The sequence below is a fragment of the Melanaphis sacchari genome, unplaced genomic scaffold (assembly GCF_002803265.2).
Source record: "Melanaphis sacchari strain LSU unplaced genomic scaffold, SCAv2.0 Contig49_pilon_pilon, whole genome shotgun sequence".
NCBI lineage: Eukaryota > Metazoa > Arthropoda > Insecta > Hemiptera > Aphididae > Melanaphis > Melanaphis sacchari.
The window spans coordinates 1,422,145-1,441,285 of NW_020271334.1; the positions used below are offsets into that span (position 1 = coordinate 1,422,145).

Genomic DNA, 19,141 nt, shown 5'->3' on the forward strand with positions numbered 1-19,141 from the left:
ATGTACAGTAGAAATTGTTGTAAAATTGAATTTGTTAAAAAATAAAATTATGAGGAAGCAGTTTATTAACACACAAAAATAATTATGTAAATATACACAATTATATACTGCTTACTATGTAAAATGGTTAGAACAAATTTCATAAAAAAAAAAAAAAAAACCCATAGTTAAAACACAATTAAAATATGTCTATTAAAATTTATAATTAATTGTAAATTCAATTTCTACTGTATACCAGAAATAAATAAAAACAAAAAAAACAAAAATAATCTTAAAGATAAAAAAATATTTACATTTCTATAAAACATTAATGGCACACATTTATAAGCTAAATGTTAAGTAGATCAACTGACAAAAAATAATAATAAAATTGTTGTTCATTCAAAGTTGACAATAGCAATTTAGTAATATTAAATTTAATTCTATCTACACAGTCTTGGGCAAAATTATAAAATCCTACAGTTCAGCTTTTATGGCTGTAACATTAAATTCATCCTGTATTATACATGATGAATACCGTTTTCCAAGGTTTCGCTATCCTCGAGTTTTCGCAGTGTCTTCATTACTCTCAATGCTGGCAATCTTACATTTGGATTTTGATGCCAACATTCTTGTATGATTTCAGATATCACTCTCAACCTCTGAAATATAAATAATTATTTAAAACAAATTAACAAATACTATTTATATTACTTTTATACTCACATTATCACACTTCCATCGAATAGGTATGTCTGGTCTAGCACCTTGTACTATTAATACTAAGCGCATGTCTTCTACTGAAGGATCAGAGCCAACCAAATTAGCATAAGGCAACATATATTCGTCAGCTTGAAGCATAGGTGATCCTCCAATCGGCCAACTTTGTCTGCTTCTTCTGCAAATTAGAAAAATTGAAAATAATTTTAGATTAGTAAAAATGAATAATTTTAAATCATAGTATGAGTAAAAGTTTTAAGATACTTGCCTACACAACTCCCAAAACACTAAACTTGTTGAATACATATCAGCAGATTTAAATGCACTAAATGAAGTCACATCAATAGTATCATTGACTACTTCAGGAGCCATATAACGTCTTGTGCCTACTCTTGAGTTGGGAGCGATGTCAATTTCATTTCTTCGACTAAAATTATATAAAATATATTAATTATTATGGGTTCAAGACATACATTGTATAAAATAAATTACTACCTATCATATCGGACAGCTAAAGCAAAATCAGCAATACAACACTCTCCATCAGTCTTAACCAAAATGTTTCTTGATTTAATATCTCTATGGGCAATACATGGCTTGCCATGAGTACCATTAATTGGCTCATGTAAATGTGCCAAACCACTAGCTATTGATCGTGCCATAACAACTAGTTGAGCAGTATCAATAGTATTTTCTTTCAAAAAATCATGTAAGGAACCACGTTTATGATATTCTGTGATCAACATCATCTGAGCACCTCCAGCACTGACTTTTAAATCAGCTGCGATGAAACCTTAAATATTTTTGAAAAACATAATGAGTTAAAACAATCAAAATCGATAATATTATTTTATAATTTACCTAAAATGTTCTCATGTCTAAGTAAAACAGTTTGATATATTTCAGTTTCTCGTAGCCAACTCTGATCATTGATGGTGGTAAAAATTTTCACAGCTACATGTTCACCTCTCCAATTAGCTAAACATACTTTACCAAATCTACCCTCTCCAATTTGCCGCTCTATTCGTATTTGTTTGGCAATTGTTCTTTGAACCTAAATGGTAATGTTTTATTAAATAGTATTTAGTGTTTTATTTTAATCTCATATTATTGGTTCTTACAAGTAATGGAATCCCAGAACCAGAGCCAGATGAATGACCAATAAGCGTTTGCAACAAGTTACTGTTGCCGGATATATAGCTGTCAGTAGATGCTAAAGCATAGAGCCGATTTTTTTCTCTTCTTCTATATCTAAGATATATCCAACCTATGATGATTGCAGATACCAGGAGACAGATAATCATTGACAACATAAATGCGATGTAAGGTACAGAATTAATATGAACTTTGGGTGGTACTGTTGTTGTACTGTGTGGTATGTACATAGGTCTTATGTCTTTATTGCACATGTCTGAGTTGCAACACTGAATAGCTAGGCCATACAAAGAATTGCCACCTTTGCACTAGAAAAAATAAAATAAATAAGAATGTAACATTTATTATAACAGTTTGTTGACTGTTGAATAAATTTATACAGTAAAGTTTCAAAATAATTACTTGTAAGAAGCCTTGTTCACCAGCTGCAAGACACCCATAAGATACTATTGGTTCATATTCACCAGTTTCTTCGTTTACTTCCTCGTGTACAGCACTAAAGCATTGAGAATAGCGAGAAGTTACACACGTTCCGTTTGTCTGACCATCTGGACATTGGTGTTCGCAATAACACGTCAATCCATGAACTAAAATTTAAAAAAGTATATTTTTTAGATATTTAAATTTAACAAATTGAAATATGATATAATAAAATGTATTATGTTAAATGTTTCTTTTCATTAAACATCATGTTATTAAATTACAGATGTATTTATAATGGTTCATTCATAATTAATTTGTAAATAAATGTTTGCAAAAAAAAAAAAAAAACTGTTAGTGTCCAAATTCCGATTCAATTAAGTACCTAACAAATTAATGTGTTAAAAAAGAACAATACATATATTATGAGACGATCAAAAAAAGAATCAAATAATCTTTTCGTATAGTGTCGGCGCCATTCGTTGAACAAAGACTATTAAAAACCGGTAGCCCAGATATTTTCATTAAAATTAATCTGGACATTCATTCCGTTATAAAGACAATAGATAAAATATGATACATTAATTTTTTATTTAATCTTTATTATTCCCACCTAAGTGTAGTTTAGTTTCATAAAAAAAGAAAAAGATACGTCTTATTATTTATAACATAAGACAAAGTTTCTCAACCGGTGTGTCGCGACTCACTGATATTATGTCGTCGGATAGTCAAAATAGTCGCTATAAGTATATTAAATGACACTGCAAAATGTACAATCATTTTTAGCACAATTTAAAAAAAATTAATAGGTATTTGATGTAATTTCTACAATGATTAAAAATAAGTTATTCGTTATTGGCATTTATCATCATTTTTTATTATAAGTACATTTATTTTTTTTCTTATTATTTTCAATTTTACATTGTCAAATACGATTAAATATTACCCATCATTTTAATTTTTTTATTGTGTGTCGTAAAGTATGAAATATTTTAATAATGTGTCACCATAAGACAAACTTGCATAAGATATAAAAACAAAATAATATATTCATTATTCGCGTATTCTTAAATTATTAGTACATTATTAATATAAAATTATTTAGTTTTTTATGGTAATTAAATCAAAAAATTTGTTTATTTTAATATTCTGTGAAATGTTAAATAAAAATATATTAAATAAATAATATTATAAAAAATTGTATTAAATTAAAAAATAAATAAATCTAGACATTTAAATTTCTTTTTTACCGAATACTGAGTCTTAAAATATTTATTTAATTCTCGGTCTTATATCTAAAATTTATAAAATATATACTAGTAAACTCTGCACGATGAGAAATCGTTTTTATTATAGACCATAGGGATTAAAATATCCTATTCAAATCCTTCCCCTACTTTAAAAATAATAATAAAAAACACCTGTTGCTTAGCCTTATAAATATTAAACATCATAAAAGAAGGTAAAGAGAGTGCAGGTAAAATCAGACACAAAGAGCTGTTAACCAACAACAACAACGACGACAGTGCTATATATAAAAATTCAAAATGGATACGCAGTATAAGCGTTTGGGTCAATCCAACTAACCCCTTTTACATAAAAACGTTGAATAATAAAAACCTGGTCCGTCTATATACCGTATACACACACTAAGATAAGAGATTTCAAACCTCACACAGCCGTGCTATGAGATATTACAACAATGCAACTAAATCTGTCACACCTAAAAAAACCATTTAAAAACTCATGTCAGAAAAATATGAATACGTGTTATTCATATAATATGAATATTTTATACAGTCATTTACATAATTTATGATTTATGTGTCAGTGGGCGGCATAATGGTGTTACCGAGACATTTAATTATTAATCGGTTATAAATCGCATGAGGGAGAGAAAAGGAGAAAAAGAGAGAGACTTGAATGCCCGCATTGTCGTTCCGTTATTATATTATATTAAAATATATATTAAATACGTAGGAGTCATTCGGTGGATGATGTGAGAGCGAGTAGGTAACTTTTTTATTCCTGAAGACTAATTAAAACTGATGGGTTTTTCGTTACCTGCCGTTTAGGCGTTTACGATTTTATTACTCTCAAGGCTCCAGTACATAAAACATAATTCCGGGCGTGTCTACGGGATCAGCTGGGTTTTTAGGGAAAATAATATACCGCAGAGACTTGAACGTTTTGTTTTAATGTCGGCTTATAATTGGCCCGAAATATAATATACGGGTTTTAAGTCTTTAAGTACATTTCGCTTCCTTATAATAACGGACACACGCCAAGCCGAATCGAAAAACGCGGTACAAACGAAATATACACTTAAATAGTAATACTATAATAATATAATAATACTTATGTATTATATGCTATTATTATAGTCGATCACGGTCAACTTCATTGAACTACTCCAGAAAAAGTTTCGACCCGATTGAAAACAAAACAATGCATTATTATTATTATTATAATATACTGGTGCGGCGTTGTTAACGACAATAAATTCGAATATCTCAGAAAATACTATACACACGCTATATACGCACCTCTTCTTTCTGATGCACATGCGCAAGACATTTCATAAAAAAAAAAAAAAAATAAATAATAATATTATTATTAATAATAATAATAATATAATATTATAGTATTGTAAAAAAACGTATTCGGACGGGAGCGGCCGTCCGGTTTCTGAGGGGTGTCGGATTACTACTACGCGCGCGGTCGTCGTCGCGTTACGATAAAAAACCGTAACGTTAAAATAATACTCGACATTATCATACCGCAATAACAAAAATAATAATAATATTAATATTAATATTAATATATATAGTGTGTTGTGCGCGCGTCATTTTACGGCACGCCGACACGCGACGGTCGGACACGTCGGAGGCGTCGAATCTCGGAGGAGGCCGAGGAATAAATTCCGATCCGTGGACCGTGGTGGCAGCAAAGGTGTCGGGTGTCCGAGAAACAATCGCGCGCGCGTTACCCGGCCAAACACGCCGCCGCCGCCGACGACACCGTTCTCCCGACGCGCACCGGTTCCCTCTGACCACCCTCCCCACGTCGTCATCGTCACCGCCGCCGCCGGCCGGCCACACACCCGTGTCCGCCCGACGGCTTACGAGAAAAGAGCGGGCGCGCGCGCACACACGCACACGCGCTCGCGCGAAGAACGCGATCGCCCCCGCCACGTCCCTTCACGTCCGCCGCGTGATTTGTTGCGTCGAACCCTGCTCCCGCCCCCGCCACACTGGGCCCGCCGCTCGAACACATGCAACACGCCACGACGGTCGTCAACGGGTGACAGCGGCGGCGGCGGCAGCAGCTGCACCGACCGACGCGACCGGTTTCGTTTTTGTGTATAATATTGTACGTCTCGCTCGCTCTCCGTTCACGCCGTTTCTCTCTCGCGCGCTTCGTCTTACGTTTCACCGTCCGCGCACGCACAACAATCTGTTTTCGTGCATCGGAATCACGTTCGACGGGGACGGGACCGCCACCGCCGCAGAGCGCGCGCACGCACACGCGAGCAGATCTTTCTCTCAAACGACCCCTCCTCAGACCTGACCTACCCAGTCTGGGGGGGGGTACGCGACCGGCACATGTGCACCACCACGATGCTGCACAAAGTACCCTTATTATTATTTATTATAATATATTATACTATATACATTATTGTATTATTATTATTATTCCGACAATAATAAGAGTTCGGTACCTGTTTAGGAACGTCATGCAACACCCCTCGTCGGTGCGTAAACGCTGCGCACACATGTTCCACCCCGCAAGTGTTCACACAGTTTATCCCAGAAGTCCTAATACAAAAACCCGGCCGGGTACGCACGTACGTACCGATTTCAAATAATATTCAAACGAATATCGTCACGTTTTTATTTTTTTTTGCCAGACAACGATCCGCCCGACGACGACGATGGATAATATTAGTGAAACCATTGCCGTTGGTTCGAAAATACGATGCACTGTTTTTAGTATTTTACACGTACATATTATATTCGTGCACGGCCTAGGTCGAATTTACTTCGCGTTTCAACAGGACGACTGTACAAATTCATTTAAAATCAGCAAATTGGCAAAATTAAACAATCAACAATGCCGTCTAATATTTTATTTGATGAAAAAATTATTTTTCGATCGGTTTGTGAACAGTTTGCAATACATTATGATTTCCTTTATATCAACAACCCAATTAAAATTAAATAAATGTTTAATGTTTTTTTTTATATACATTTGTTTTAATTTATCGAATACTTATATCTAATAACTAATAATTTAAGGATAATTATTCGTGTACAAAATATAGAACGTATATCGATATATAAATGAATTATTCACACCAATACTATCATAATTTATTATGATAAAAACATAAAAGAAAATTATATTTAATATAATATAATACTATCTTTATTATCCAGTAACAACATAATAATTATTTAAGCTAAGAAAAGTTTTTTTTTGATTTTTATCAATGTTAATTGATAACCTATACAAAATGGGGTTTGTTAACAACGTTTAATTTAACAATGTTATCAACAGTTTTATATTTGTATACATTTATTAATTATATCTTAAAAACAAGGGACATTAAAACACAGCAAGAAAATATAAATGATAGCGTATATTATTTCAAACAATTTAATATTAATTAATGTATTGTATAGTTTAAATTTAAAATATTTTCCTATGAAAGAAATAACAATTTAGTATGTTTTAAAAACTATATTTGTCAAAATTTACATTAAAAAATAAGTATTTATGAATAGTAATTTTTGTTTGTAATTATAGTGAATAACGTACATATCATAGATCATGAGATAAATTTAAACATAGTAACCTACGCATAATTTTTTTTTTTTTTGTTCTTATCAAGAAAATAGTTTTATTTATCGTTTGGTATAGTGTAAACAATTGAATGATATATTTGCATTGCAACATAAATTTCTTCAATATTTATCTTAAACTAAAATAAAATTTCAAAATACCATCGAAACCATTAAAAATGCAGAAACGTGATAAATTCAATGTAGTGGCTCACAGAATCACGTAGGTATGTGTAGAACTCACAGTGTCAACGACACCTGTATTTTATCAGACAATAGGATACTATATACGGCCAGGTGTGAGTACATTATCAAAAATACAATACCTGCCATCTTCTTTCGAGAAGTCTCGGTACATCAGCGTCTTGGTAATTTATTTTAATGTTTTTTTTCGATGGAAAAACGCTAGTTTACTACGGTCACGCTTTGTCCGACAAACTACCGAATACGTTCTCATCAAACTTCGTTTCATTGTCATTGAAATATCATTATAAAGGATATTTTTTGTAAAAAGACATTAAATTACTGTTGAAAATTGAAGGAAAATCCAATTACATCTAAAAAAATACGTATTGTGTATTTGTGTTATACAACTTAAGAGTTTATCGGTCGATATTCGCCACACAATTTCAAAAGTATATAATGTTAATGTTTACTATCCAACAAATTGTGCCAACACTCTATTAACAGAGCACAAAACATGATGTCAACCATAACAAAATTAAACTTTCAATATTTTATACAAACAAATAAATGATTTAAAAATGTTATTATATTTTCATGGTAAAAAAGCAATACATTTATCAGTTTGAAATACTAAATAGTAATAATTGATATTCACAGAAAAGTATTTTCAAATTTTTTCCTAGTGGGGAATAATAGCTGGTATTGTCTTTTGAATAACACATAGGTACCTACAATAACTGTACATCTAATTCATTATCTTTAATAATACTCCTTTTTTTATAGTTCTTGAAACTACTGGACCTCTCAATGTATCATTTAATGCACCATTAGTTTTCAGCACCTAATTTGAAAACTGAGGAAGACGTTCTGGTGTATAATAAAGGCAGTACTTCGATATATTAAACAGATGATTACCGAAATGAATATATTAAATTTGAATTTGATAATAAATAATTATTACAAACGAAAAACAATTCTATGCAAAGACAGTCTAAAGCCTATAATTCTAAGTATATTGTATTATACACAACCAATTTATATTTTTCTATTATTATAATAAGGTAAGTTTAATTATTTTTAAAAATCACATATATATATTATAAAATTAAGTTATTATTATTTGATATTATTATCAAAAAATATTTTTAAAATGTCATTATTTAGAAGTATAATAAAAAACAATACACATTGTGATGAAAAGTTTTAAATCCGTACGATAGTAAAAGAATTAAGTACATCAAAATAACTATTTACTAAAATCGTTATTTTTCGTTTAAATATCTAATTTTGTTGATATTTGATTTTTGAATTCTATAAGAAAAATTATGCACATCGTTAAACGCTAAACCGTTTTTTTTTTTTTAATTTCTTTGAAACAAAAATTATACCATTAACATCTTGTACACAAAATAAAAAAAATTAAAAATATCTATAGATAGTATAAAAAGTAAAATTATTTTTAAGATTAAATCATGAGTAGAAAAATAGAAGATAGTATAGTTAAAATTCAAGTCATTATAGTTATTCAGTTTTTGATTACAATCACACGCAAAAAAAAAAACAAAATTAATTTTATCAAAAACTGGTATAGCGTAAAAATTCCAGTTTTCCCGATTATTTTAATATTTACTTTTTACTTTTGATTCCTTAAACTTTAAAGTAACAACTAGATCCATTCTACAATAAGAAATCACTCTCACAGTGAAAATAGATGCATTTTTATTGTTCCAAAAGGTGATGACAACCACAAGTAAATATTTTATTTTTATGAAATCTATCAACGACTTATGGGGCATATACTTATAAATATGAAATAAACACTACGTTGAAAAAATACCTACTTTCAGAGATTAACAGAATATAATAGTAAAAATAGAGATTCTAAAATTGAAAATCTAAGTTACAACTACATAAGGATTACGCTCTGCGTGTTTTTTTTTTTTTTTGAAAATGTTCCAAAATTATCCCGAATACGTCGAAAAAGTCACGTATTTGGCTAACGTTCATGAACCGATTCTTTGTCAAAGAAAAGACATTCGATGTTTATACCTATTAAATAACGTAGGTATATACACAACTATTCTGTACGATGACCCTATATATATTACCAGATCAAACCTTTATAATCCAATTTATACCACATACAAGGCATACGGAAGAGGAAAAAATCACGTATTTGTCGACACCTCAATTTTATTATAAACAACGGGTTTTGTGGGTCAGCTATCTCACCAATTGTCACATGCACGTTCGGAAACAACACGAATGTGTCGTCGTACCACACACGCACAAGCAAATAAAAGTATTTGTAATTTTTTATATATATATATATAATGTCATGTGATATAATACATAAAAATATAACAAGATACAAAATCATGTATCGGAAGAGAGATATTTTCGAGTATTCGCTGGAAGCTAAATTAACAGGACATAATAATAATACTGATAATAATAAAGACGAACTGTAACAAAATGTTACATTAAACGTTTGGTGTTTTTTTTTTTTTTTTTATCGAATTTAATGCCCGGCAGCAGTTTACGCAAACGGTTAGTTGACCATAACGAGACAAACGTGTGGCCGACCGGTTTTCCGTGTAGTACCCATACATATTATACCGCGTTCATGTACGGTATATTTTCTCAGACCATCTGGCACAGACTTACACATTCGTCTTCTCTTTTCTTCTCTCCGGCATCGGACAATAATTATTCAACGGCGGTCGGCCCGTAATCCCGCGCGGTGCGCGTGCACACACGTATCGCGGCGAGCCGTACACGCATATAAATGTTCGGTGCGTGTGTGTATGTCATTGCAGGCGTTTTCCTCCTATTATCCGATAACGCATCTATCGCGCGCACATCACGTATATATATTATGTTCACGTACGGACATAAAAGTCTTCGTAGTATATTACTACGATCGGTATAAAAGATCCACGGCCCGCGCGACGGCCGGAAGAAGGGGAGCTGAGGAGAGAGAAGCGATAGTAAGAGAAATAAATAAAAAAAAAAAAAAAAAAAACACATATCATCATATACGTGTAGCCGTGTAGGCATAAACGTGTGTATGTATGTATGTATGTGTATGAAAAAAAATATAATAATAATACTCGTTCGGAACAATTCTCACATTGTCACGCAATGACTTTGTATGCACAAAAGGATTTGTACGGCTTCGTTTAACTTATAGTATACATACAATATTACATATATATATATTTATATCTACTTCTCCTCATTTTTTAACAGTTTTTTTATGGCAAAACTGATTTGATCTGGTCTCTCTGTGAATCCGGATTTCTCAAGGATCGCGTAGTCGCCGCCGATGCCGTCTCGAAGAACTTAACTGCGTGGTATCGCGGATAAATAATACGCACTCGGTATATATTACGTCTCCGTCGATGAGAATACGAGATTCTATCCTAGCCGCATATGCTTCTCTTACATTCAGTCACACACACACGCACATACCCCATATGGAATTATTTACTAACAGCCTTGCACTGTTGTCGTTAACGAGGCATAAACTATATTTTCGCAAGCAGAACGCGGCCGTCGGATTTTAAAAGTGTGAAATATTTCAATGCACGTGTGACACATGTCCGTATTCGGAATTTGCGCGTCTTTATTCCTCTGCGCATAATAACGAACAAAAGTAATTTGTGTTATCGCGCGAGGCGTGAAACGTTATTAAAGGAGAATAAAATTGAGAAATTTCTACATCAAAGAAAAAATATCAAACTGTGTAGAAACGGCCACATTTTAATATTTAGATAACCAATATACGCATTTATTTAATACTATATAATTACACGTATTCGTGTAATTACGTTCGTTTATCAAAACGATTATTGATTATCTTCTTCGTCGATTGATTTATGAGTGTAGATTTATTAAATACTATTATATTATAGCTACGCTGACGTCGTTGCATATATATATTATAAAATGTATGTAAGAGAGTGTTATACTATTACTATTTAGCTGTAACAATGCGTATACTATACAGCCGCCTGCCACAATCTGTCATTACAAACGCTTTGGATTTTGACACTTATTAAACCCATTGTACATTAATTGTAGACGTTTAAAAAATATAAAAATAAACGTGAACCCGTAAATCGTGTTGTACAACACCTGCATGTACAGTATATACGTTTTACAGATGGTCATCTATAAACTTTATATCGTGTGTATCGTATGCATGTACATGACTACATGAGTCGTAGATTTAAATTCCAAATGTACAATGACGGCTGCATTAACACCGCCGACCGCTAGCACATATTATAAAATATAACTATTAACCACTAATAAATTGTTATGATTACCATCATTGCGCTGGGAGTGCCAATAACTCGGGAGAACAACCCGGCGCGAGTTCTTAATTATTGTTAATCATCTCTCCCAACGATTTCAAGTGCGTACACACTACTGACTATAATAAGTGTATAACATGCATAAACTTAAAACAAGAACATTATAACTCCATGCTATTGTAGACATTTTGCAAACGATGCCATGTACGTATGTATCATACATGTATAATAAGACAAAAGATAGTATAATAGGATTAATGTATATTTTTATTAATAACTTTTTTGAACTATATATAGGCATCATGCAGCGATTTTTCTTGGATCGACAGTAATAATAATAATAATATGGTGTATATTCGTTATCTGCGGGTAACAACAATTTTCGCGCACCCGTCCCGCGGCGGAGTCTGGCGACCGATCGTGCATGCAAGCGTACGTGGGCGGGCGGCGTTCACCACGGACCGGACTTGTGCCTACACGCAGCGATGAAGACAAGTGACTTTAGGGCGCGGAAGTCGTTGTCCGACGGACGGATGCAAATCGTTTCTCATAAATTCCGAGATCCAAATCGTACGTTTTTTTTTTTACCATAATATTTCCCTTCGTTTTATTATTATTATTACTATTATCGCGCATACATAATGATACATTACGTATTATTAGCCCCGCGGAGTCGTGACGGACGCGCGTGGTAGGCGTGAACCGCCCAACACCTCGACGCGATTTACGCCTGACGTATACGGTGCGTGTGCATGTACATAATATTATTATACACGATAGAACGGTGATTATTATTATTATTATTATTATTACACGCAGCAACGGCGGCGGCGGAGAAACCACGTCCGCCACCAAGGGCCGGGTGTGCGTTGCCTGAGGGGAGGGTCAAGGACACCATCGTCGACTGCGGTGGTGTTGTGTTGCTGCTCCGTACCCGACACCACAGACTCCGACAACTCGTTAAAAAAAATACGTCGTTCGGCGCCGCACGTTCAAATCACATATCCAAAAAAATCCTTCCAACCGCAATCGGACCCATTGCGCAGTGCGCAAGTCTACCACCCAAATGTAAAATAAGATTATTAAAAAATAATAATATAATTATTGTACTGAATATCGAATGTCAACAACAACAACAACAACAACAACAAACCATTATTGCCGCCATGTAGAATCCCAATTTGCACGTACTTATTACCACTTGTTAATAAGTTATAACATTTCGTGGGATTCGAAGTCGTTTTATATGAATGTCACAATAATTCAATAAATATTCACACTAAAATAAAAATAAAAATGTCCTAATGTTTTTTTTTTTAAACAAAATAAAAAATAATTTTAGGAAAAAACAAAAAATTTAATACAGAACTGGTAACAATAAATTAAATAGGTATTTACAAAAAAATAAAAATGTTTAATTTTTTATAATTAATATTATGTCGAAAATAAAGGTTAAAAATTAAAATGATATATATTTTTTTTTTTTTTGATTTGCTTAATTTCATCTAATTTAAAATAAAATTGTAAAAATGCAAATTGAAACTAAATTAACAAGATAATTTAATCATCAATATGCAAAATATATTAGTTAAGTTTTCGACTTACTAGTAGGTGTGGTTAAATGTGTATCTTATTTAAATTGTTCTAAGATAATCTCAAAAAAATATAATGCCTATGCTAATGTTACATGTAGAATGTTCTGAGAACTTGTTATTAATATGCAAGTATATTAACCCGTACTCTGCGTGTGTGTATTTAAAAGTTACAACTTATTGGTACTAATGTAAATACATATCATTATGTTTCATATTCTACGAAATTTATTGGAACGAATATCTTAGACACCAAGAAACCATATTACTTATTAGTGCAAGTATAATGATCCGTTTATATAAGAAACGTATCTACGTCGATCTATATGTTCAAACGCTACACTAGAAAGGAAACGTCTGCGAACGCGAGAAGAATATAATATTTTGTACAAAGACAACAAAACAATAAAGTCGTTTTTCAAGATAAGCAAGCCCCGATTAAATTATAATAATATAATCATATATTATGCCTGTAAATATACAAAAGAATCGTATTTATAATAAGTGAAAATAGACAATAGTAAATAGTTTTGTTTTACTACTTATTACAATTTCAAATCCATACTTATATAAAGCTACCTATAACAGCTATAATTGATAAAAAAATTAATATTATTTTTTATAAACAAATACCTATGCTAATCATATATATATATATATATATATGTTCACAACCAACTAAAATCAATGTTGAATAATAAAATAAATAAAATAAGTAAATTCAATTTGAAACATAAAATGGTAATAACTAGGAATGTATAAATAAAAACATAATACACAACATAATTTAAAAAGTAAGTATAATAAAAAATCTTCAAAAGTATTAATAAAATAAAGTCCTACCTAAATAAAAAACAGAAATTTAATCTTAGCATAAATGAAATAAAAAATAACATAGATGAAGGGGCACCAAATCTCCTATTTAACTCATTATTGCTTAAAGATAGCATTTTATTTAAACTATTTATTTAAAATACATTAAAATCAATTCTATCAAATGTAGATTTTAAAATTATATGTTTCTGTAAATATATAAATTATGTATCTATCATTGATCTTTATTATCATTAGTTTTAACTTTTGAATAATAATAGGTAGATCCTAGATATATTAATACCTACTACTTTAACATATTTACTAAGGATATTTCAATAACATTGAAAAAGTATGGTAAAACCAAATATACTTAAATATTTATATATTAACATGCTATGTATAAACGCTAACATATAATTTTTAATACAATATTAAAATGATAGAAATTATTTTCAACATACCAACTAATCAATCAGATCAATGAATTTTGCTTAAAATGTTGTATTCCAACATAAATAATGCATGAAATATAAGAACTAGATAACTTGGGTATTATATTAACTGCAGACCAAATTAAAATACTAAGAAATTTGATGAATAGGTAGGTACCTACTAAAATGTGTGATTGAAAATGTAAGCAAATAATTTATTTAATTAAATATACTTGTATTTAATGTTATAACTTATAAATATAGTAAAATACGATTATATGTATATGATAAATATTAATATTAAAGTTATAATTTATTAAAACTGGTTTTCATTCTTTTTTTATAAAACTAACATTTAACATAGAAAAAATAGAAAGAAATGTTAACTTCTTATGAAAATAAAATTATTTTTACTTTTAAATAAATCAGGATTTAACTAAATATAAAAAAGTGTAAGGCATAATAGTATAAGATTAGGATTTCCAACATATAAATAAAAATAATAATAACTTAAAGATATTTACTAATGATTATTGTATGATTTAATATAATAGTTGGATTCAGTTTACTCTCTATATATTTTTAAGAAGAAAACTAAAATATAAATATATCAGATTCTCATACAATATAGATTAGTCATTCTCAAGAAAAAAACTTGATGTAACACACGCACACACACTTATATATACATATTCATAAAAGGGTCTTATTGATTCAGAGATTAACATACAAGGGGAGGTACATTTATAGTTAGTGTACAGTCCACAGCACATAGTATGTTCCCTACTTCCAAAACTAAATGACATTTTTTGGAGGGTGAGATCTCAATAGCTTCAAATAAAACATAATTTATGACTGCTGGGACAGTTACGCAAGTTTAGAAGGGCAAAAGTTTAATGGATAAAAATGTTTGGGGTGGTAGTCCCTATTTTCTTAACATTGTCAACTTGGGAGAAATACAGTTAGTTGTAGAACTTAAAAACCTTCAATGTTATATGAATAAAATAAAAAGAGATAGGTATTTTATAATATTTAAAACTAAAAAAAAATATAATTTAACTAGTAATATGTATGTACTAATATCAACAAGTATTATTCCCATTAGACATTTATTTCATGATTATTTAAACATAAATTATAATACTACAAAATAAGATAAGACAAATAAATTAAATCCATTTAACTTTTACAATTTCTTATTATGTTTATGTATAAAATAGTTAAGAAAATTATAAATATTATATAGATAATTTAAATTATAAACAAATTTGGAGGTAAAAATTAAAAATTTTCTGAAAAAGTGAATAACTAACAATAAATTGTTAGTTATTAAAGCCTACTTTACATAAATGCCTATTAATATTGTATATGGCACACTTCTGAAGTTCATAATTTTCACCACAACGACAAGGACATAATTTACTCTTAATGGACTTATGAGTAAACAATGTAAATTAATACACACACAGCCCATTATATAGGGACCTAGGGTATAATTGGCTATAATATTTAATTTACACAGTAATCATTTAATAAATTATAATATTAATATTTGTGCTTGGAAACACAATGGAATCTGGCAGTGATCAATCAATTCTACTTATTAGGGACACTATAAAAAAATTAATTATGTTGATAATAATAAATAAAAAAATAACCTGGATACTATTTATGAACTAATGATTGACACATAGAAATATTTCTATTAACCGTACCTACAGAAGAATTTATCAGTACCTAAAATAGCATATTTTACAAGAGTATCTAAAATATTACTGATGACTGATGACAAACAATAATATAAGCTTGAATATAAATGAAGGTACCTAATAAAAATATAATTATTTAAAAGTAGGTAGGTATTAACTATTGTTTTTTCATAGATATTATTGTTGAATAGTAATTAATATTTACATAAAAATTAAACTGAAAATATACTGTACTTAATATATTCATATTTTTACGTTTTAAGGTTTATAATATTTTAAATTTTAGATAAAATACTAAACTAATAATTTTTATTTGTATTTTTTTTTTAAATCAATTTTAGTTGAGTTTTAAGAATTTTGAACATATAGAAAATAATATTTACTTGCTACCTATTATTTTTCCTGTTTAACCGACAGCAGAGAAGTCTTTGTAGAATCAATACTACTTCTCTGCTGCCTTCTTTTATTGATGGAAACAAATACCACTAGCTACCTAATGTCAGACATATTATACTTGTTTGAAAAATATTATTTATTTTAATTTAAAAAATAATAACTTCAGTTATTATGATTTCTAATTTTTTTTTTTTGGAATCTACATGAATTTTAACTTCCTTTTAATCCTTGTCATTTTATAGAAAATGTTACTGCCATAATAAATTAAAATTTAAAGCATTTTATCATTAGATAACTGTGTAAGCACTTACCTACTTATTTTAAACAATATAACAATAACAAAATGTTGTAACTTGTAAATATAATATGTTACCTAACAACTAAATATAATTTTAATATAGTAATACAATAATGTTATGTTAGTGTAAATTAATGAAGTGGTTTTTAGTTGATTAATTTATAGAAACTAAAATAATGGTACATACTAAGATACATATACACACACATATATGTATATTATAAATGGAAAATCAAGAATAAATAACAAAACAATTGTCTATGCATTTTTAATATTAGATAACTAAATTTGCTAACTGTGTATTTAATCGCATAGTTATGAGTATTATGACATATGGTTGTTAACTTAATCAATCTAAGTGGATTAAAAGTATAAGCACAGAACAAATTACATTTCAATAACACAAAAACAATAAATATTATTGTAAAAAACCATTTCAAAATCACTTGTGGTAGGTTTAATATACATCGACTGATAAGTATAGAAAAGATCTGATAACTACCTATTACTTTTAAAATGTAATTTATGTAAACCAGAACGAGATTAAGTGTATATTAAACATATTTGTTTTTGGTTATAGAAAGTCTCTATTCTACTACAAATAATAACCACACATCGAAACATTGATAAATCTATGTAAATCGACACTTGTAACAATAAAAATAATAATAATAGAGAATTTTACCTGATTTAGCAGCAACTGTTGCTATTCCTAGTCCGATGGTTAACGCACCACTCAAATTTCGTTTCAACAACATGATCGGAGTAAAAAACGACAAAAGATCCCAGACGTTATCCGTGTTTCCGTTTGTTTGTTATCAAACGAATGTTGTGCTCGACGAACACAGCAGCTGCATTTCGGTTAGCGGCGTTCGCACATTGATTAAACGAATTAACAAATCGCAAATGTGTAATAAAAACGATACGAACCACAACTAACCGTTTGTTCACAGAGTTTACGATAGGCTTGGACGGAATAGCGGATAGTAGAAATTTTAAAAATACAAAAAAGACAAAAATAAAAAAGATGATTAGAAACAACCAGCTACAAGCACCACGAGACGAGTGACGGAGATAAACACAAGACGGACGCGAAAACCAGAATGTGGCTGTCGGTGGCCGGCGGGGGGCTTGGTAGACCGTGCTCAGTGCTGCGGGTGCTGATCGCTGGAGAAAATAATAATAATATGGTATCGGTATGTATTTCAATTGTGGTCGTCTGGAGGGGACATGGGATGGAAAATAAAATTAATAAGAAAACAGCTGACAAGAAGTGGCATGGAAGAAAAATGTACAGCTACGATACTGTGTTGCTCGACAACATACGGCACGGCACCGGTGCTATCAGTTCGATATTGTTGCCACAATTATTGACGTAAACAATTCTTTTCAAAATACTATTATCATTAATAATTATATCAGTTATTTTAGTATTTTGCACGGCGTAACATATTTTACATATTCAATTATTCATGCCATTCATGGCACGATTGGCACATGTTATATTATATGTCATACGGTACGTCTAGTGCTCAAGTATGAAAAGTATGGAATAATATTAAACAAACTGACAAACCTTGAAACTTGAATAAGCACGAATAGGTACTTCATAAATGACATAAATAAAAATTGTGTCTTCCCTATTACAAACATAAATAAATGTAATAAAATCAATAAATCTTTTTTTTTCTTAGTGCTTTTATTTAAACAAATATAATACGATACGAATATGTATAATTTAATGTAATATTAAATAAATATTAATTAATAATTATCAATACATTTAAATTGTTTTTGAAAGAAATTATTAATTAATAGAATATTTAATTGTTAAAATACTTTAAATCTTAAGGTAAAAAGATAAATGGAGCGACAAAATGTTAAGTACCTATTGTTTTATTTGTTTTACAATAATAAATCATCAACGGGTGTAGTATTTTTTTATTTTTGTGTCTCATAATCAATTTTGTAGTAAAAACAATACTACAATCTGTCTATGTTGAGGAAAATTTCTGGAAAAAATTGCATTTTATCGGTATTTTAGCTATCAATATATTAATAATCAAGGAAAGATAACAAAAAACAGCTGGCATATTTACAAAAAAAAGAAACATTAGTTTTCGGCAAAATTATTTCATAAAATAATAAAATATAGGACTATATAGTGATTTACTAAATGTTCTCCAAACATTAATAGGTATTATCATTTTTTATTAAAGGTAACATTTTTAAAATACTTTAGATTTTTTAAACATTTGAAATTTTTGCTTTTT

The 19,141-nt window shown here is 30.0% G+C and overlaps 1 protein-coding gene across 1 annotated transcript; it reads right to left on the reverse strand.

The window, feature by feature from the left end:
• Positions 1-275: 275 nt before the first annotated feature.
• Positions 276-18,029, reverse strand: LOC112598635 (bone morphogenetic protein receptor type-1B-like). The gene is made up of 8 exons (XM_025345156.1): positions 17,554-18,029; positions 2,257-2,441; positions 1,821-2,162; positions 1,561-1,753; positions 1,195-1,492; positions 968-1,126; positions 706-877; positions 276-641 (listed from the first exon to the last, which is right to left on the reverse strand). Exons 1-8 carry the CDS (start codon positions 17,624-17,626, stop codon positions 501-503), a joined length of 1,563 nt encoding a protein of 520 aa, XP_025200941.1. The 5' UTR covers positions 17,627-18,029; the 3' UTR covers positions 276-500.
• Positions 18,030-19,141: the final 1,112 nt, after the last annotated feature.

Excerpts from the sequence above, each read along its gene's own strand:
- LOC112598635 (XM_025345156.1), bottom strand. The coding sequence starts at position 17,626 with ATGTTGTTGAAACGAAATTTGAGTGGTGCGTTAACCATCGGACTAGGA. Across the intron at positions 1,127-1,194 it reads TTAGCTGTCCGATATGATAG|TCGAAGAAATGAAATTGACA; the intron begins GTAGTAATTTAT and ends ATATAATTTTAG. Across the intron at positions 642-705 it reads TTCGATGGAAGTGTGATAAT|AGGTTGAGAGTGATATCTGA; the intron begins GTGAGTATAAAA and ends TTTATATTTCAG.